The sequence below is a fragment of the Aquarana catesbeiana genome, linkage group LG04 (genome assembly GCF_042186555.1).
Source record: "Aquarana catesbeiana isolate 2022-GZ linkage group LG04, ASM4218655v1, whole genome shotgun sequence".
In the NCBI taxonomy this organism is placed as follows: Eukaryota; Metazoa; Chordata; class Amphibia; order Anura; family Ranidae; genus Aquarana; species Aquarana catesbeiana.
The window spans coordinates 674,520,707-674,543,343 of NC_133327.1; the positions used below are offsets into that span (position 1 = coordinate 674,520,707).

The following is a 22,637-nucleotide window of genomic DNA, read 5'->3' on the forward strand; positions in this document are numbered from 1 at the left end:
ATCGCCACGATCGGTAGAGCAAGAGCAATATTTCCTGCCCTAGACCTCCTCTGTAACTCAAAACATGCAACCTGTAGAATTTTTGAAACGTCGCCTATGGAGATTTTTAAGGGTAAAAGTTTTCGCCATTCTACGAGCGGGCGCAATTTTGAAGCGTGACATGTTATGTATCAATTTACTTGGCGTAACATTATCTTTCACAATATAAAAAAAAACAATTGGGCTAACTTTACTGTTGTCTTATTTTTTAACTCAAAAAAGTATATTTTTTCCAAAAAAAGTGCGCTTGTAAGACCGCTGGGCAAATACGGTGTGACAGAAAGTATTGCATTGACCACCATTTTATTCTCTAGGGTGTTAGAAAAAAAAAAGTATAATGTTTGGGGGTTCTAAATAATTTTCTAGCGAAAAAAAACTGTTTTTAACTTGTAAACAACAAATCTCAAAAAGAGGCCCGGTCCTTAAGCGGTTAAATAAAGTCTCGGGACTGTTTGAAAGTGACCAGCCCCCATCTGTTCACATCCTCCCCACATGTCCTGAATGCGACCTCAAGGTAAAATGTCAGCTCACCTGTCCCCTGAGGGTCCCTTATAGCCTCTAGTCTGGAGGGTAAGGTGGGCTTCACCAGTCATTTTCTATTCTATCAAGATCTTTTTGTAACTCACCACAAAGGGGAACTGGCTTCTCGATTCATCACTTCTTGGTGGCTCAGACAAATTATTGTTCATGTCTATGACCTTAATGAGAAAGTTCCACTTTTTTCTTCTAAAGGACACTCTAGCTAGATTTGTTAGTGCTTCTTGGGCTTTTTGGCATCAGGGAGCTATTTCTCAGATTATTAAGGCCGCCACCTGGTCTTCCATTCACAAGTTCTACCAGGTGGATGAGAAGTCCTCATCTGATATCAAGAAATGGGTTTTATGTTATGTACAAAATTCCAGTTTTACCTGCCACTTGGTGCAAGAATACAAGGCAGGTTACAAAGTAAAGATGCAATCATTTGATATGGGATCTTGTTTACAGATTAACAGACCTGTAACGTGGTCATTGGATATACTATATACACCATTCCTTCCCTATTTCACGTCTTCATTTACAGCAATTGCTTAATTTCTTTTTAAAGGTTATGAAAAGACGACATTTCGTGTCGTAGTGTACGGTGGACCTCTGACACGGTTTATCATTAGACATGACTGAGCAGAGAGTTCTAAAAGTGCAATGTCTAGTACTGTGCAAAAATATCTCCCCAGCCTTCAATATGTCATCCTGTTGAACCTCAGATCCGCTTGTATGACATACAACGTCAGAAGTGATTAGGATCAATGTCTGACATTACAGGGTAAAGTTCTAGACACTCAGCAAATTGTAAGGATAGTGATGAATAGACTGAACTGTCATTGATGCTCAAGTCTCCAGCATCTGATATATTGGGACAATTAAGAAATATATTGTGAAATGGTGCTTAGCAAAATCTTTCATGCAGTAGATGCACATGAGCGAATGTTTTCACTTTTGTCTTTAAAAATATTTAATCTGCAGTTATGTTTCTGATTATAATTCTGGGCACATTTTAGAGCTGGAAGTCAAGAATAGAATATTACAGTGATTCCAGCTAAACATTATAGCTATAGATTTATTAGATGATTAAATCTTGCGGTGCAATTACAGTGTTTTTAAAGAGTTAAAGTGGTTGTAAAGGCAAAGAATGCATGAACGTAAAAAACCTGTGTGCAGCAGCCCCCCCTAAACTTACCTGAGCCTGATTCAGATTCAGCGATGTGCACGAGAGCCTTGGCTCTCCCGAGTCTCTCCCTCCTCATTGGCTGAAACAGTAGCGTTAGCCATTGGTTCCCACTACTGTCAATCACAGCCAGTGAGCCAATGAGGAATGAGCAAGGGCGGAACCGAGCCACGCGCCATGTGTGAATTGACACACAGAGCAGCGGCTCGAGGGCGTGCCTGCTTGGGTGCCCCATCCTCAATTTCTTGAATCCTCCACCGGCGCTCCTGGCCCCTCCCTTCTGCTGAGTGCCCCCATAGCAAGCTGCTTGCTATGGGGGCACTAGGCAGGAGGGAGGGGCCAGGAGTGCCGGTGGGGGACCCAAGAAGAAGAGGATCGGGGCTGCTTTGTGCAAAACTATCACACAGAGCATGTAAGTATGACCCGTTTGTTATTTGAAAACAAAAAAAAACTGCCTCTAATATCCCTTTAATCCAGGGAACAAATTAAATCAACTGAAAATTAATTAGAGACCATTGCAATTGCAAAAAAAAGGCTCTTCATGCTAGTCAAATTTAAGCAGTTAAAAAATTATAAAAATTGTGCCCCCCTCCATGGTTGCGGAGTCTTCCTCCCTGCCAATTAGTGGTGACCAGTCCACAAAGCCTCTGATTTTTCCAGCCTCTGACTGTCTGCATCACTGCCTCCTCTCACCATTGTGAGCCCAGTGGCTACCACTTGTCTCTGAATTATATATGATGATGTTGGACGACTTCTATGCATTCTATTCTGTTGAATTGGCCATCCAATGGCAGTGGACTGACCATTCACACTCCAGGATGGAAGTTAGGAGGACTGGAGGACAGAGAGAGAGAGAGGCAAAGAGCAAAGGAGAGAGAGAAGGGAAGAGAGAGGGAGAGGGAGGGAGAAGGAGGGAGATAGAGGGTGAGAAAGAGAGGGAAAGAGGGAGAGAAAGAGAGGGAAATAGGGGGAGAGAGAGAGAGATCAGGGGTGGAGAGAGAGAGAGATAGAGAGAGAGATCAGGGGTGGGGAGAGAGAGATCAAGGGTGAAGGAAAAGAGAGGGAGAGAGAGATCAGGGGTGGAGAGAGAGAGATCAGGGGCGGAGAGAGAGAGATCAGGGGTGGGTGGAGAGAGAGAGATCAGGGGTGGAGAGAGAGAGATCAGGGGTGGGTGGAGAGAGAGAGATCAGGGGTGGGTAGAGAGAGATATCAGGGGTGGGGAGAGAGAGAGAGATCAGGGGTGGAGAGAGAGAGAGAGAGATCAGGGGTGGAGAGAGAGAGATCAGGGGTGGGGGGAGAGAGAGAGATATCAGGGGTGGGGGGAGAGAGAGAGATCAGGGGTGGGTAGAGAGAGATATCAGGGGTGGGGAGAGAGAGAGAGATCAGGGGTGGAGAGAGAGAGATCAGGGGTGGAGAGAGAGAGATCAGGGGTGGGGGGAGAGAGAGAGATATCAGGGGTGGGGGGAGAGAGATCAGGGGTGGGGAAAGAGAGAGATCAGGGGTGGGGGGAGAGAGATCAGGGGTGGGGGGAGAGAGAGAGAGATCAGGGGTGGGGGGAGAGAGAGAGATATCAGGGGTGGGGGGAGAGAGATCAGGGGTGGGGAAAGAGAGAGATCAGGGGTGGGGGGAGAGAGATCAGGGGTGGGGGGGGAGAGATCAGGGGTGGGGGGAGAGAGAGAGAGATCAGGGGTGGGGGGAGAGAGATCAGGGGTGGGGGGGAGAGATCAGGGGTGGGGAAAGAGAGAGATCAGGGGTGGGGGGAGAGAGATCAGGGGTGGGGAAAGAGAGAGATCAGGGGTGGGGGGGAGAAAGATCAGGGGTGGGGGGGAGAGATCAGGGGTGGGGGGAGAGAGATCAGGGGTGGGGGGGAGGAGATCAGGGGTGGGGAAAGAGAGAGATCAGGGGTGGGGGGAGAGAGATCAGGGGTGGGGGGAGAGATAGATTACTAAAAATGAAATATTGTTTTATGTGCCATGTATTTACAATGGAATACATGGAGTACTCACAAGTGGGGGGACTCGGGGAGCTATCTGTCAATGTCCTGCTGGGGTTGAGTTGACGCTCTGCCAGCCGGTTTCCCAGACAGCCATGGAGACACGCCTGCCCTTTAAATGTTAAATGCTCATATTGTATTGCAGTGGAAATAGAATCTAGGAAATAAATCCCTGTGATGTGTTGATAGATATACCGTATTAGAACAATTGCCATGTAGCAGGCCAGTGTGCGCTCTGGCAAATCTGGAACGAATAGTCTGGCTGAGGGATTTATGACACCGAAGTGCAGCACATCGCAATAATAGGCATATTTTCAACAGATTTTATTAGGTCTTCCATTCTCCAGCCTGCAAATGCATTTCCAAGAAAGCACAATTGTTTTTAATAAGGAGACCCCCACAAATGATGTCTCCATTTTCCTCTAACTGGATCAGTAATTCAAACTGATGTCCCTCTCAATAAGACCACATACTGCTAGAGCCCTAATGAGCATTGCTGGCAGAGAGGTACACCATCGCCGGAGCCGGCTTGTCATAGAGGAGAACATTGATCTTCACAAGGCGGGTCTCGCTGAAGAGTTTCACTTTTCTGCACCGGCAATTTACTAATGGCTGATATTTACCATAACAAATAGACCAGACTCATTATGTAAACGGAGGTAATGAATTCAATGATTACCCACAAACTTGGCCCAGAAGCCGAATCCTTGTGAATGATTGCTGGCCTAGGAATAAGTTATTTATTTCTTTTTTATCCCTAACAGAGCGGTTGAGGGTTCGGTCCAACCAAATTTGATATTTTAGACTGGAAGTTAAAGCGATATTAAACCCAAAAGCAAACATCTATTATATTGCAGCTTACAAATTCTGAGATGTGGTGGCTGCATTCGTTTTCTATTTTAGGCTTTCTTTCCTTTATTTTAATTTAGTGAGCCAGTAAGTGTGTTGTTTTTCAAAAGAACAAGCTCTCCTGCAAATGTATCAGTTACAGAGATGAGACAAACCATTTAACACTGAGAGTGGTGCTTTAAAATTCTCTGCTTTTATTTATTCATGTAAAACTTTTATTCCAAAAGGAAAAACAAAAAAAAAAACTGCTAATAAAAGTGTTAGCTGGAGTTTGGCTTCAATTTCTTAGTGTGTTTAGAGCTGCTAGTCCATTTAGCACTCCCCTCCCCCCCCAGACTGACATTGCTGCTGTCCAAAGGTGCCCCCTGTGCTTCTTCATCCAGAGTGGGGGGCGCTCTCATACAGGAGGTGTGTTACTGGCCAGAACACCAGGAGAAAACCAGAGGGGGGAAAAAAAAACTAAAAAAAATGAAAACGAATGCAGCCAACACATCTAATGATTGGTAAGCTGCAATATATTACATTTTAGAGTTTGGGGTTAATACCGCTTTGAAGCTGAACACTAGAGTTGGGCCTGCAATTCGGGGCGAGCAAGATTTCGGCCCAAACATCGCCTGTTCGCCCGCCGAGCACCCCACAATGCACTGCATGCTGCACAGTGCATTCTAAGCCCAGATTGGGCAAAGCTTTGCCCAGTCAGGGCACAGTGAAGAACTGCTTGTTAAGGAGCGGGACAGGAAGCCGGCAGCGGCGTCCTTAACATATGATGAGTCATCAGCTGTCAACGGGCTTCCCCGCTGATAGCTGAATGAAAAAAAAAACATTTCCGGCAATAGAAAAATGTTTAAAAAAACGGCGTGGTGTTCCCCCCCCCCCCCCCAATTCATGCCTGAACATCTTGGTCTGGTATGGCTTTTAAGGGGAACCCCACGTCGAAATTAAATACAAAACAGCGTGGGGTCCCCCCCCCGAAATCAATACCATACCCTTATTCGAGAATGCAGCCTGACAGGCAAGGAATCCTGAATCATATCAGGCCACATGCCCTCAACATGGGGGGGGGGGGTGCTTTGGGGTAGGGGGGGCTCTGCGGACAGGGGGCTTATTAGAATCTGGAAGCCCCCTTTAGCAGGGGGCCCCCAGATTCCGCCCCCCCATGTGAATGAGTATGGGGTACATTGTACCCCTACTCATTGACCAAAAAAAAAAACCTAAAAAACACACGCAGTTTTTGACAATTCGCTTATTAAAAATAAAAAAACAATGTCCCCCGATGTAGATCCGTCGTCAATCATGACGCCCACCGCTACTGTCGGGCCTGAAAAAGGGGAAAAAAAAAACAAAACAAGGGGCTCTGCCCATGATGAAGGCTAACCGCCGACTACTTGCTCCGCTGTTTGACAGCTCTTATATAAGGGGTGGGGCCACCTGGTGACATCACCTGGTGGCACCGCCCCCTTGTGGCGTCACCGACCCAGCAGGCACCTTAAAGGGGTTGTAAACCCCCCATGTTTTTCACCTTAATGCACCCTTTGCATTAAGGTGAAAAAACTTCTGTCACTGACCTGCCCCCCCCCCAGTTTTTCTCACCTGAGTCCTGTAATTCCCGTGCTCTTCCCCTCTGCCTGTTGTCTCTTGATTGGATAGATTGATAGCAGCGCAGCCATTGGCTTCCGCTGCAGTCAATCAAATCCAGTGACGCGGGGCAGAGTCCGCATTCTTCGTCTATGGACGCAAATGCTGGAATCGGGAGCGTGCCTGCAAGGTAACCCCCCAGGAGAGCTCTTCTCCTAGGGGCTTATAAAGTGCCTTGCAAAAGTATTCACCCCCCCCCCCTTTGGCATTTTTCGTGTTTTGTTGCTTCACAACCTGGAAATAACATGGATTGTTTGAGGATTTGCATAATTTAATTTACAGAACATGCCCACAACTTTGAAGATTTTTTTTTTATTATTGTGAAGCAAACAACAAATAGGACAAAATACCAGAAAAAGTCAATGTGCATAACTATTCACCCCCCTAAAGTCAATACATTGTAGAGCCACCTACTTGCAGCTATCACAGCTCCAAGTCACTTTGGATAAGTCTCTATGAACTTGCCACATCTTACCACTGGGATTTTTGCCCATTCCTCCTTAAAAAACTGCTCCAGCTCCTTCAAGTTGGATGGTCTGGGCTTTGACTAGGCCATTCCAACACATTTACATGTTTCCCCTTAAACCACTCAAGTGTTGCTTTAGCAGTGTGTTTGGGGTCATTGTCCTGCTGGAAGGTGAACCTCCGTCCTAGCCTCAAATCACACACAGAGTGGTACAGGTTTTGCTCAAGAATATCCCTGTATTTAGCGCCATCCATCTTTCCCTCAACTCTGACCGGTTTCCCAGTCCTGACTGCTGAAAAACATCCCCACAGCATGATGCTGCCACCACCATGTTTCACAGTGGGGATGGTGTTCTTTGGGTGATGTGACGTGTTGGGTTTGCACCAGACATAGCGTTTTCTTTGATAGCAAAAAAGTTCAATTTTAGTCCCATCAGACCAGAGCACCTTCCTCCATACATTTTAGGAGTCTCCCACATGCCTTTTCACAAACTCAAAACGTGTCATTTAGTTTTTTGCTGAAAGTAATGGCTTTCTTCTGGCCTCTCTGCCATAAAGCCCAACTCTATGGAGCGTACGGCTTATTGTCGTCCTATGTACAGATACTCCAGTCTTTGCTGTGGAACTCTGCAGCTCCTCCAGGGTTACCTTAGGTCTCTGTGCTGCCTCTCTGATTAATGCCCTCCTTGCCCGGTCCGTGAGTTTTGGTGTGCGGCCGTCTCTTGGCAGGTTTGCTGTTGTGCCATGTTCTTTCCATTTGGTTATGATAGATTCGATGGTGCTCCTAGGGATCATCAAAGATTTGGATATTTATAACCTAACCCTGACTTGTACTTCTCAACAACATTGTCCCTTACTTGTTTGGAGAGTTCCTTGGTCTTCATGGCAGTGTTTGGTTAGTGGTGCCTCTTGCTTAGGTGTTGCAGCCTCTGCGGCCTTTCAAAAAGGTGTGTATATGTAATGACAGATCATGTGACACTTAGATTGCACACAGGTGGACATCATTTCACTAATTATGTGACTTCTGAAGGTAATTGGTTGCACCGGAGCTTTTTCTGGGCTTCATAACAAAGGGGGTGAATACATACGCACATGCCAATTATCCGTTTTTTATTTCTGAAAAATAGTTTTATGTATATATTTTTCTAATTTTACTTCACCAGCTTAGACTATTGTGTTCTGATCCATCACATATAATTCTGATTAAAAAAAAAACCATTGAACTAAAGGCTGTAATGTAACAAAATAGGTAAAAAGCCAAGGGGGGTGAATACTTTTGCAAGGCACTGTACAATGCGGGGAAGGAGCTACGAGTGCCTCCGGGGGACCCCAGAAGTTGAGGATCGGGGCCACTCTGTGCAAAAAAACTGCACAGTGGAGGTAAGTATGACATGTTTGTTATTTAAAAAAAAAACAAAAAAACTAAGCCTTATGCCCTGTACACACGACTGGTTCCCGTCGGAACTCTGAAGGTTTTTCTGACGGAGTTCCGACGGAATTCCACTGTCTTGCATACACATGGTCACACCAAAATCTGACCGTCCAGAACACAGTGATGTACAACACGTACGACGGGACTAGAAAAAGGAAGTTCAATAGCCAGTAGTCAATAGCTTCCGTCTCGTTCTTGCTTCAGAGCATGCGTTGTTTTTGGTCCATCGGAACAGCATACAGACGATCGATTTTCCCGATAGGAATTGGTTCCATCGGAAAAATTTAGAACATGTTCTCTTTCTAGGTCCTTCAGAATTTTTGGCGTAAGAAGTCTGATGGGACATACACACAATCGGAATATACGATGAAAAGCTCCCGTCTGACTTTTTCTGTCGGACATTCCGCTCGTGTGTACGCGGCATCACAATCACGTTAAGCCGTAGCAGTTTAAGCCAGTTATTTTGTTAGTATATTTTCTGCAGAAAACAAAATTTCACAAATCTGGAGAACTTGCAACTTCCATGCAGATCATGAGCTATAACAAAAATCTCTTGGTTGTGTAGCCCTGTTATTATGGGGGTGGGTCATATGAAGTTGCCCTCCACACACAGGCTATGGCCCTAACCTTCAGGTAACCAAAGGAGCCAAAGGAAGAGTGGGCTATGAATATATAATTGGCAGTGCCAATTATATAGAAAGGGCCTCCAGCGTATGTAGAGATGATCCCTTTATAGGACAATAACTAGTAACTCACCCAAAATAACTGACAGCAGTAGTACTACTACACCCAGCATAGATTTCTAAAAGTAAAGATATGCAGACATACCAGCAGATGATTGGTGTAACCTTATATATGATAAAGTGATGGCATTACATACAACCAAAGCAATAAAAAGAAGAATGTACATATATCTGAGAAGAACAGTGTATATAAGTATCTATGTATTCCGATATATAAAGGCTTTTAACACCAATACCTCCAATTAGGCCCTGTGGCACAGTTCGGTTGCCGGGGCCCCTGATGAGCGGACTTGCAAGGCGTAACACAATCCGGCTTGAGAAGACGAACGCTGATGCCCATGTGGAGCAGTGGCTTCCTGGGGACGCTTGTACAGACGAACACACCGGTGGTGAAGAAGTCTGGAAGACGCCACCTGCAAGGCAAATCAGGCCTATCTAGCCTATCTCTTGGTCCCTAACCAAACTGACTATAGGCTATCAATGCACCCGCACCGCTACTTATCTAAGTGGCCATCGGAAGCCTAGCCCAGTGTTTCTCAACACCAGTCCTCAAGGTGCCCCAACAGGCCATGTTTTCAGGCTTGCCATTTTTTTTTTGCACAGGTGATTTGATCAGTTTCACTGCCTTAGTAATTACCACAGCTGTTTCATCTGAGGGAAATCCTGAAAACATGACCTGTTGGGGGGCGCCTTGAGGACTGGAGTTGAGAAACACTGGCCTGGCCTGTCACTACCCTGAGCTGTTTACCGTTCCCTAGGAAAACACACCTCCCAACATTTTGAGATGGGAATGAGGGACACCTACTAGCAAACGTATGTAGGCAGAGGACACGCCCCCCCATCACACCCCCTTAAAGGAGAATTAACCAAAAAAAGTTTAATTAAATCCACAAGGGCTTTTTTTTACCACTGCTATTCCTTTATATTGACTTTTAAAATTTACAAATGCAGCAATTTAGAAATTGGAGGAAAGGTTTAGCACTGGGAAACACTTTTTGAATGATAAAAAGTGCATTTTATATACAACTATATAGATCAGACCAAAATGAGGGACAAATGAGGAGGAAAGAGGGACAGAGGGAGATTGCTCCAAATCACGGACAGTTGGGAGCTTTGGGATAATACTAGCTAGGAACCCCCCTAGACCAATAAGGGACACTGTTGCCTTTAAATAATGAAGTGGCAGATATGCACTATAATTCAAAACCAGTCACTTGATAGGTTATAACCAAATGAGCTTTGCTCTCATACACTTGAGAATAGCAAAAGTATATTGCAGTAGGCAAATAGAAATCTTCAGGGAATCAGAGAAGCCTAGAACAGATACAGTATCTCTGATTCCCACACAGGAGTGACAGTAATATAACAAACAGTGAGCTACACAGTGCAGTAACACTTGCCTATATCATAGCTCCCAACTGTCCCTTACTTGGAGCAATGTCCCTCTGTCCCTCTTTCCTCCTCATTGGTCTCTCATTTTGGTCTGATCTATATAGTTGTATGCAAAATGCACTATTTATCTTTCAAAAAGCATTTCCCAGTGATAAACCTTTCACCCAATTTCTAAATTGCTGCATTTGTAAATTCCAAAAACCAATATAAAGTAATAGTAGTGGTAAAAAAAAAAAAAAAAAAAGCACTTGTGGGTTTAACCATTTTTTTTTTTTTGTATAATTCTCCTTTAAGGGGGCGTGGCAGGGGGGTGTGTCCTATGCCTACATACTTTTGCTAATAGGTGTCCCTCGTTCCAATCGCAAAAAGTTGGGGGGGGTATGCTATATTGCCATCCCTCCAGGCTTTCTTTTCAGCCTGGAGGGATGGCTAGATGGATAAAGCACACAATCAGCCTGCAGAATGTCCTGGCTTTACAGTCAGCATGGGGCTGGTTACTCTCTCCTTTCACTTCCTGTAAGCAAAGACACATATATAGATATAGATTTATATATGTAGCGCTGGTAGATTTCTAGTCTACTGCTGATAGGTAAATTGAGTGGGTTACTTGTTCGGTGAAGTTAGATTTGCCTCTGTTCCAGCTTGGCTGAGTTGTGTGTAGTTTCGCACTGCGCCGGTGGGTGACGTTGTCACCATGGGCCGGTGTTGGAAAGGCAACGTGCTGAAGCGCATGAGTGCTCCTCTGTTCCGGGGACAACTTGGTGGAGGTGGTCCTCCGAGTTGCATTCTGGGAGAGGGTATTTATGGGACAGACGCCATGTTTAGGGGTTCGTTTTCAGCAACCTGCTGGCCCTCCTGGCCGACAGGTATGCGTTAAGAGTACCACCTCGTGGTCCTCCGACCCGGAGGCCCGCGTCGCTGCGGCGTGTGGGTGGGCCAAGAAGCCTGTCTGGGGTCTACCACAGTGGCAGAGGAATGGTCCTGGGCTGTCTATCCCGAGTGAAGAAGCTGGACAACTGAGGAGATCCGAGGGGAGGACCCGTCATGGAAGGATCATGCAGAGTGCTGGTCTGGAGAGGGGCCTGGTGACTCGGTTGGAGGACGTATCCTGAAGTAGTCTTACTGCATAGTACTGCCGGGTTGGCTTAAAGGTCCAAGTGCTGTGTCTGATATTCACCGTAAACCATTACATTCTGTGGCAGAGGATCGTACGGGTTTTGCTTCAAACAAGTCTGTGGCAGAGACTTTTGTTCATGCTGTGCACTGGCTGCTAGGCGAGTGAGAGTAACCTATCCAGGCAGGCAAAGATTAAATCCCACAAGGGGAGAATATTCAGCTACAAGCGTTCAATTCCTAATGATGTACTAAAGAATACTAAGAAAAGGTATTTGAGCTTCCCTGCAGTTTTCTTTCTGCCTCTTTCCTGCTACTTCCTTTATTGCCCTGTTCATTAAAGCATTGGAAAAGATAGTCAAAGTGTTCGGTGCCTACATTGTTCGGAGGTAAACTCAACGGGACCCTAGACCCGGTGCCGGTGAAATAGAGGTGGCGGAAGTGAAGGTAACAGCCCGCTTTAAACCAGCAGCTCCACCAAGAGTTATGCCGTGTACACACGAGCGGACTTTACGGCAGACTTTGCCCGGCGGACTGGATTTCGTCAGACAATTCAATCGTGTGTGGGCTCCAGCGGACTTTGTTTTCTCAAAAGTTGGACGGACTTAGATTTGAAACATGTTTTAAATCAATCCGTCGAAATTGAGTCCGGTCAAAAAGTCCGCTCGTCTGTATGCTAGTTCGACGGACAAAAAGCCACGCTAGGGAAGCTATTGGCTACTGGCTATGAACTTCCTTGTTTTAGTCCGGTCGTACGTTATCACGTACAAATTCAACGGACTTTGGTGGATTGTGTGTAGGCAAGTCCGTTCATTCAGAAAGTCCATCGTAAAGTCTGTCGAAAAGTCCGCCAAGCAAAGTCTGCCGTAAAGTCCGCTCGTGTGTATGCGCCACTAGTGCTACATATATATCTCTATCTCTATCTCTAAGGGGTTTCCTGACCTTTTAAGCAAGGGCAGGAAATAACTTCTTAACAGGAAGAATCCATTTATATTAAGAACTCTATGATAGGAGGAACCAGGCATGAATGTAAACAACCTCACAGGCAGTGTACAAAAGAACGTCTTTAGCCATACAAACAGATATTGTTTTATGCCTATAAACTGCCAACTGGCCATTGTAAGGTGTGTTCTTGACTTTCCACCAAATCTTTGACCACTTGGACATCAAACAGAGGGACTAAACATCCAACATCACAACTGCGACATTTGGAAACTCAAAAAATAATTGACCCTGGTCAACCTTCTATTGCTTATAGACCATCTATTGACCACTGGTCATTTACTGATACAATTTTGACTCCCAGGCTTGTTATTGACCCCTTGAATAGTCCCATTGACCCCTAGCGGTCAATATTGACCACTTTAAGAACCCTGTCCTAAACGGTCGCTTCGGTTGTAGAAAGTCTGCCGTTGTTGTGCAAGTTATTGGTTGTGGTCGTCTCATAACCAGTTTTGCAGCCAGTTGTTTTGTCAGTATATTTTTTTAATTGTTGGAGGAAACAAACACCTGTAACAAATCTCACACATCTGGAGAACACGCAACGCAGATGCAGATCATGAACTAAAACGAGAATCTCATGTTTGCAAGACAAGTATGTGTCTTTAGGGCATTCAACACACATTTGAAGAGAAGCCAACTAGTGAACATTCTGTAGTTTTGATTAAGTTATCTCTTTGTCTTTAGCCATAAAAACTGATATTGTTTTATGCCTATAAAACTGCCAACTGGCCATTGCAAGGTGCATTTTTGACTTTCCACCAAATCCTTGACCACTTGGACATCAAACAGCAGAACTGAAAATCTAATCACACTTGTATCTGAATCAGGATGCTAAACAAATGGACTACTCATATTTGGCTACACTCATGCATAGCCACATTTCTTGAAGACTAGGGCTCTTAGGGTTCAATCTCAACTGTATCCAGCAGACTATTGTAATGCTGTTTTTTGTCTCAGCTTGTACATCCTCCTCATGGCTGTCCTGAAATCACAGCACTCTCAGAGCAGCAATGCCGAGCAATCATTCAAATCAGGTGTCGACCATGTATACGGTACTTACTTTTTTGTTTTTGTTGAGTGTTCTAAGGTAAGTGCTGCACCAAAAGACGGTGTTTACCCCCAATGTTTTCTCTTTTCCACGCAACATAAAAATATTTGGTAGGCTACGAGAAACGATGAAACTAAACATCTTATGGCTTTCCTACTTTAGCTAAAGCATGTTTATTTTATCTCTACTTAGGAGTGGACAGATGAGATTTTTAGTCTGGCAACAAACCTGCTGGCACAGAACATGTCCCGAGACGCATTTCTGGAAAAAGCGTAAGTAGCTTTCAATATTTACTGCTAGCGAGGGTTGCAGCTCCTTTCCAAGCTAATTTCCTTTTTCTTTTGTTAGACTTTTTAACCTCTATTGTTTATGCTGAAGTAAGATGTCGCTGCTATAAACATTGCTTTTCCTCCTGGAAGTGTCTGAGAGTACGGACAGATTTAGAAGGGAAGAAGACAGGGTGGTGTCCGAAGTTCTAAACCTTTATAATTTATGCTCTGTACTTTGTATTCCTGGTGCCCAACCTGAGGCCTGTGAGCGACATGCAGCCCGTTCGGCACTTATTGTACAGCCCTCCGAGCCCCTGCATACATCAGTCTGTGTTTTCCTAACCTAGGTGCCTACTCAGGCCAGTGAGGGACAAATATTCTTTAGATGGGACTCCAGTAGTTAAAGTGGAAATCTAACTACTGTGTGCTGTAGAACATTGGTCATCAACCCTGTCCTCAGAGCCCACTAACAGGCCAGGTTTTATGTATTACCTTGGAGAGATGCAGACTAGAATACTGCAATCACTGAGCAGCAAATTATATCACCTGTGATGTATTTCAGTTATCTTGCAAACCTGGCCTGGTAGTGGGCCCTGAGGACAGGAGTTGATGACCACTGCTGTAGAAGGAAGATGCTTACACCTACTTAATTAAAGGGCACTCCGGTCTGTTCATGGGCATACAACGCTGTATACCCTAAACCAGATGTTCATTTTTACACTCCTTTAACCACCCTCTCTAGTGCTTTCATAGGCGTGCGCACAGGGTGTGCCAGGTGTGCCTGGGCACACCCTATTTGCCTTGTGTGCTGCATATTCCCCCCTGTTTAGACCACTGATATTTCATTCCCCCCCAAAAAAATGTTACACAAGCCCAAAAATTTGGGGAAAAGAAAATTAACAAAATTACACTGTCCACTGCCCTACTGACGCCATCAGTACATATACACATGCATATGTATTTGAGCTTTGGGGTGCACACCCTAATGCAAGAGGCTGCGCACACCTATGAGTGCTTTACAATTTTTTTTTTCAATTTGATCTGAATTTTTTGTTTAGTTCCAGTTTAGAGTGGAAGTTCAGTCATTTTTTTTTTTTTTTTTAATTAACCACTTGGCCTCTGAAAGATTTACCCCCCTTCATGGCAGGCCATTTTTTGCAATACGGCACTGCGTTATTTTAACTGACAATTCTGCGGTCTTGCAACGCTGTACCCAAATAAAATTGATGTCATTTTTTTTCCCACAAATAGAGCTTTCTTTTTTTGGTATTTGAACGCCTCTGTGCTTTAAATTTTTTTTGCGCTATAAACTAAAAAAGGCCGACAATTTTGAAAAAGAACAAAAAAAAAAAAAACAATATTTTTTACTTTCTGCTATAAAACATATCCAATAAAAAAAAAAAAGTAAAAAATGAAATTTCTTCATCGATTTAGGTCAATGTGTATTCTGCTACATATTTTTGTTAAAAAAAAATCCCAATAAGCGTATGTTGATTGGTTTGCGCAGAAGTTATAGAGTCTACAAACTATGGGATTTTTAATTTATTTTTTTACTAGTAATGGCGGCGATCAGCGACTTATAGCTATATATTGATTGGTTTGCGCAAAAGTTATAGCGTCTACAAACTATGGGATATTTTTTTTTTTTTTACTAGTAATGGCGGCGATCAGCGACTTATAGCAGGACTGCAATAATGCGGCCGACAAATCAGACACTAACTGACACTTTTGACACTTTTTGGGGACCAGTGACACATTAATACATTAATCAGTGAAGGGGTTAACATCAGGGGCGATCAAAGGGTTAAATGTGTTCCTAGCTGGTGGGGGAGTTGCTTGTACTAGGGGAAGGGAGTGGCAGCTTCAGGTTAGAGGAGAGGTCGCCGACAATGGCTGCAGAGCCTGGTTGGTGACATCACCATTAGGCTTACTATGGGGCATCCTTTGTCGGCTGTTCCTCCTCTACGTAAATATGCGTCCAAAAACTTGTAGAGAGAAATGGGACTCGGATGAGTATAAACAAAATGAGATACAATATATTTATACAAGAGTAATCACATTTTTATTATTTAAAGAACAAAGTTTAAAATACATTACAATCTTGGTAATTCAATTTGAGTTCAGGGATGTGCTGGTTCTAAACAAATTATACAAGGAATGGCCTACGCGTTTCGTGGATATTCCGCTTCGTCAGGGCCTTGCGGATAGCACAGATGAAAGCGTTATGTGAATTCTACAAACAGAGTCTTAATTAGTACCATACATCATATGATTAGTATGAATACATAATGATGCAAATAACATACATGTGTTGATCTGTTTGTCTTTACATGGATTCATATCTAGAAATATATACATTGCAACGAATATATATTATTAATGAAAAAAATATATATATTATTTATTTTAAAATATATTAATATATTTGATATTAAAAAAATGTTGCACATATAAACACAATGATGATTTCTATATATACCCATTGGTGTACAGTCATGTTTTGCCCATAGTGAATTTAGTATGGAAAATTAAGTAGATAGAATTAAATATTTATGTGGCAATCTAATAAAATGCAAAATGCAAAGTTTTAATGACAAGCCCCTCAACTCACCGAAAAATACCGCACGTGAGTTGAGGGGCATGTCATTAAAACTTTGCATTTTGCATTTTATTAGATTGCCACATAAATATTTAATTCTATCTACTTGATTTTCCATACTAAATTCACTATGGGCAAAACATGACTGTACACCAATGGGTATATATAGAAATCATCATTGTGTTTATATGTGCTATATTTTTTAATATAAAATATATTTATATATATATATATATATATATATATATATATATATATATATACATATATATATATATATATATATTTTTTTTTTTTTTTTAAATAAATAATTTTTTTTTTTTTTTCATTAATAATAAATATTCGTTGCAATGTATATATTTCTATATATGAATCCATGTAAAGACAAACAGATCAACACATGTATGTTATTTGCATCATTATGTATTCATACTAATCATATGATGTATGGTACTAATTAAGACTCTATTTGTAGAATTCACATGACGCTTTCATCTGCGCTATCCGCAAGGCCCTGACGAAGTGGAATATCCGCAAAACGCGTAGGCCATTCCTTGTATAATTTGTTGGGAACCAGCACATCCCTGAACTCAAACTGAATTTCAAAGATTGTAATGTATTTTAAACTTTGTTCTTTAAATAATAAAAATTTGATTACTCTTGTATAAATATATTGTATCTCATTTTGTTTATACTCCTCCGAGGCACAATTAGAGTCCCATTTCTCTCTACAAGTTTTTTGACACATATTTCCATATCTTTCTGGGATGGTGCTTCTGTAGGAGTATTAGTGTTCCACGCTCACCCCACCCCTATACACGTTCCTCCTCTACACTGAAGCCAGAGCTGGGAGCCAACCACGTGACCGGACTGAAACACCCTGGCAATAGGTAAGTATGTTATTTAACAGGGTAGTTAGCATAGGGCTTACGATGGGAGTGGGAGCAGGTTTAACCCCTTCATGCCGACATAACATATCCGGCCTCACTGGACTGGGCTTTTTTTTTCTGTGGGGCTGCATATATGTGTATCTGTCTTTGTGCTGGAAGCGTGCCACACAGCGCACCCCCAGCACAGAGACCGGGGTCCCACCAAGAGCCCCGGTCCCATACTAATGATCGGGACCCAGGACTCCCAATTCCCGGTCACTGATAAAAAGACAGAGCTGTGCCGCTCCAGGTGGGAATGATTGCTTCCTTCAACCTTGTGGTGCAGGTCCAGTCCACAGCCTTGGTAAGAGCCAACGGTTCAAGAAAGGTGGACTGTACTCCCAGGTATGAAGCAGTGATGATTACTTTACTGAAGATAAAAATTCATCAAGATACATCATAAGACATCATGAGAACTCTAGCCAGGCATGGTAAGGTTAATTCTTTTCGCAAATCAAGGTTCGCTAATGCCTCGTACACACGACCGCTTTTGTCGTTGGAATAAACTCCAAAAGTTTCTCCGAAGGAACTCAGACGGAATTCCATTCAAGCGGTCAACCCAAAGTCCGACCAAAGTCCAACCGTCCAGAACGCGGTGACGTACAACACTTATGACGGGACTAGAGAAAGGAAGTTCAATAGCCAGTAGCCAATAGCTTCCGTCTCGTACTTGCGTCGTTTTCGGTCCCTTGGAACAGCATACAGATGATCGGTTTTTCCGATAGGAATTGGTTCCGTCAGAAATATTTAGAACATGTTCCATTTCTAGGTCCGTCAGAATTTTTGAAAAAATACGTCCGATGAGGCATACACACGATCGGAATAGGCGATGAAAAGCTTCCGTCTGACTTTTTCTGTCGGACATTCTGCCCGTGTGTACGCGGCTTTAGTCATAATCCCGATTCCCGGTCACCTGATTGCTGTGGTAGCCTCTGATTGGCCACCACAGTGATCAGTCACCATGAAGCCTGCCCCTGTGTTTCTCTCTCTTCAAATGGTCAGGAAATATACATTGTATCTTTCTCTCTCCTTGCAGAGAGAAAAAAAAGTGTGTAAAAAAAAAAAAATACCTAGCTCAAGGTTTGATCTACTTCAGTGTCAGGGTTGGTGTTTGGGTCAAGGTCAGGGTCAAAGGTCAGGGTCAAAGGTCAGAGTCAGTGTGTTTTAGGTATGAAAAAAAAAAGCAAAATCCGCACTATTGTTTCGTGGCTGAGCTACAGCTACATACAACAACTAAAATACACATATGTGGTATCACTGTGATCTTCAGGAGCAGGAAAATGTATTTTGGTTGTTCTTTGGTGGTGGGTTATGGTAGTAACAAGAAATATAGAGCTACATTTAAAAATATATATATATATATTTGTTTTACTATTTAGAGCCAGTTTTTCTTTCATAATAAAAAATAAATAAAAATCAGGAGATATCCATTACCATTTTTTCTTTCTGGGAGAGGGTACCCTTTTCTGACAGGTACCTGCCCCCATTTCAGCAAATCTCACCTAGGTGAGAATTACGTAAGCTTCTGACATGCACAGTGGGGAGCCAGTTGTGAAAAAGGTGTGGAAGTCACAGCCGGCTCCCATATCCAAGATGGCGGAGCCATGGATCCAAAGACCGGTGAAGAACCAGCCCCAGTGAAGACAGGACTGATCTCCTGGGCTGGTGAGTGTCTGTTTCCTAATAGTGTTTGTAGCTGCTGACTTTTAACCGCTTGCTGACTGTATAACTTACATATACGGTGGCAAGGCGGCTCTGCTGTGCAGGGTCACGTACGTAGTACATGATCCTGCACTTCCGGTTTAGGGACGTGCACACATGCCACCGTGATTATTCACAGCCAGAGCTGAGGCTGAGGACTCGATGTCTGCTGGCACCCGCCGATGCTTTGGTACAGAGCTAGAATGGCAATCTGCTTATGTAAACAAAACAGATCGTCGTTCTGTCAGTACAGAAGGCATGGATCCTGTGTTCCTGCAAAGCAGGGACATGGATCTCTGCCTTCCCCTAGTACAAGCACCTCCCCCACAAAAAGAAAACACCAGCTGGGAACACATTTAACCCTTTGATCGCCCCTGATGTTAACCCCTTCCCAGCCAATGTCCTTAGTACAGTGACAGTGCTAATTTTTTTGTGCACTGATTAGATTATTAGTGTCACTGGTCCCCAAAAAGTGTCAAAAGTGTCCGTGTCCGATTTGTCCGCCGCAACATTGCAGTCCCGCTATAAGTCCCTGATCGCCGCCATTACTAGTAAAAAAATAAAATAAAAAAAATATCCTAGTAGTATCTAATATCATAGTTTGTAGACGCTATAACTTTTGCGCAAACCAATCAATATACGCTTATTGGGGTTTTTTTTACCAAAAATATGTAGCAGAATACATATTGGCCTAAATTGATGAAGAAATTAGATTTTTTTAAATTTTTTTACTGGATATGTTTTATAGCAGAAAGTAAAAAAATATTGGGTTTTTTTTTTCAAAATTGTTGGCCTTTTTTTGTTTATAGTGCAAAAAATTAAAAACACAGAGGTGATCAAATACCAACAAAAGAAAGCTTTATTTGTGGGAAAAAAAGGACATCAATTTTTTTTGGGTACAGCGTCGCAAGGCCGCCAAATTATCAGTTAAAATAATGCAGTGCCGTATTGCAAAATATGGCCTGGTCATGGAGGGGCGGTAAATCTTTCAGAGGCTAATGGTTAATTAAAAAAAGAAAAAACTGGATTTCCACTCTAAAGTGGAACTAAACAAAAAATTCAAATCAAATTGACAAAAAAAAAAAAAAATTGTAAAGCACTAGAGAGGGAGGTTAAAGGAGTGTAAAAATGAACATCTGGTTTTAAGGTATACAGCGTTGTAATGCCATTGCTATATGTTATGCTTCTCCAGTATATAGGTCTGTTGTAAACAGCTTTGAAATGATAAAGGTTTTTTTGATATAACATTCATGACACAGTTCACCGTTGAGACTCGGCTATTTCAATTTACACAGCATGATGGCATCTTTTATTGATGCTCAGTGCTTCTTACCATCAGCAGAGCGCAGAGCTTGCTCAGCTTTCAGCTAATTAGATCCAAGTTCCTGTACTTCCCTTTCAATGTCAAGTAGCCATTGTGGCCATTCAAAAATGGAAATTGAAGCACCACACCAATGTTAAGAGGTTCAGATACAACTTTATTCCAATAAAAGTCAGAGGGGCGATCCAAAGAATAGTCCTCTGACTTTTTTTTGGAATGCAGTTGTATACAGTTGACCTCTTAGCAATAGTGTGGTGCTCCAATTTCCATCTTTGTTATATTAAGCCACAAACCAAGGAGACCAAGGAGATCCTCTGGGGTGTAGAAGCCGCCTGCCTGAAAACCAGATGACCTACATCAGTGATGGCGAACCGTGACACCCCAGGTGGTTTGGAACTACATTTCCCATGATGCTCATGCACTCTGCCGTGTAGTTGAGCATCATGGGAAATGTAGTTCCAGAACAGTAGTGGTGGCCCGTCCATAGATGGCGCATGGGTGCCACCCCTCCTATCCATGCGTCCGGCCCCCTGATCTACATATCAGTGGCGCCGGAACACAGAGTCCAATGCAGGGTGGGTGTTTTTTTAAGCACCTGATTAGAGCCAGAGGCTCTAATAGGCTTCAAAAAAGGGTGGACTCAGAGCGCAGAGCATTGCGCTGCGAGCCCACCCAATTGTGTGACTATAGCAAATTAATTTTTGCTATTATCACACTAAAAGTTTCTCCCCACCAATCAGGAGACAGATCTGTGAGATCTGTTTCCTGATTGGTCAAAGCGGCAAATGATCCTATTGGATTCCTAGTGATTTGGCGGAGGAGGAGACACACAGTGGAGGAAGCTGGAGGAGCAGACACCACAGCCCCGCCACACAAGCGGGTAAGTGCCGGATGGACTGCCCGTTTGGGGGGGTGCTGTTTCAGTGCCGTGCCATGCCGCGGGGGGGGGGTGTTGTGTGTTTGCTGCCTCCCCCAAAGGAAGAACCCACCAGCCCCCACTGCTTATGAGTGTGTAAGCAGGTTGCCTACAGTGTACTGCAATAGCAAGGTAGTTGGCTCTCCCAGGCTGGTGAAGGGTTAACTTTTAGTACCTCGGTTCCTGGGCTTTTTTGTCTTGGGTCGGCCTTCCACCCAGTGTGATACATAAATAGGGGGAAGGTCCGGTTCAGGGGGCCTTCGGAGTCCGGCGGAGCTTGAGAACAAGGGAACACACCAGTACATGGGGCGGCACAGTGGTGCAGTGGGTAGCACTTTCGCCTAGCAGTAAGAAGGGTCGCTGGTTCGAATCCCAACCATGACACTACCTGCTTGGAGTTTGCATGTTCTCCCTGTGCCTGCGTGGGTTTCCTCCGGGTACTCCGGTTTCCTCCCACACTCCAAAGACATGCCGGTAGGTTAATTGGATCCTGTCTAAAATTGTCCCTAGTATGTATGAATGTGAATGTACAATGTATATGTAAAGCGCTGCGTAAATTGACGGCGCTATATAAGTACCTGAAATAAATAATAAATAGTACATTGAACTAGGGAACCCAAGAACCCAAGAACCAGCATGTAATCAGCATGAGATGCCGGTGTTCTGGAGGACACTACTAGTTATTGGAGAGTGCCAGCTATGGACTAAAAACCTGTAAAGGTATGTCTAGGGTCTGGGACTTTGTCTGTTCTGCCATGAGAAGTTACAGTAAAAGTTGTTAAACTGTTCTAAGCCTGGTCTGAAGTCATTCAAAGGGGTGCATAATGGTCTCTGTTGTATGAAAGAACAGGGTCAGTAAAGCACATGTGGGGTATAAAGTAAGACCACTACAAAAGGGCAAGTGGAGGAGGAACACAGTTGCTGTGGGTAACCAGAACTAGTGAAAGGAGCAAAGCATCCGGGGTACCTGGCATTGTGGTTCTCCAGTAGTGAGGGGGTCAGTGATCTGGCCTCCCTAAAGGTATAGAGACTGAAGCCGCGTTACGGAGAACCATAGCTTAGCCGCATGGTACAAGAGAGCAAAAGAAGTTAGGTGAGTGCATGCATGAGGTCCATACTAGCTGCTTCACAGGACTCCATTCTGTCACTGAGAAAGAAGGCATGGGCTCAGCAGTGTCTCTCTTAAATGCAGCATCTACAAGTAAGGTGTGTAGTGACTTGGGAGAATACTCTTACAGAAGGACTTTGTGTAAATAACTATAACACAGTGTAGGGCCCATCTCTAAGCTGGGGTACCGCCATAATGTTTGAGCCCCGCCACACTTGCGCTAAGTGCCCCCGGACCGGCCATGTGGGGGGGGGGGGTTATTGAAGTTACAGCCGAGCCTGGCTGCATTTGATGGGCACAGTGGCTGCATTTGATGGGTACAGTGAGGCTGCAATTGATGGGTACAGTGGCTGCATTTGATGGGTACAGTGAGGCTGCAAT

The 22,637-nt window shown here is 43.7% G+C and overlaps 1 protein-coding gene across 2 annotated transcripts in view; it reads left to right on the forward strand.

The window, feature by feature from the left end:
• PLCB1 (phospholipase C beta 1) overlaps positions 1–22,637 on the forward strand; it is an 887,199-nt gene that overhangs the window by 478,581 nt on the left and 385,981 nt on the right. For both annotated transcript variants that reach the window (XM_073628625.1, XM_073628626.1), the window contains exon 5: positions 13,606–13,685. In XM_073628625.1, the coding sequence (XP_073484726.1) occupies positions 13,606–13,685 (80 nt within the window). The remainder of the gene's footprint in view (positions 1–13,605; positions 13,686–22,637) is intronic.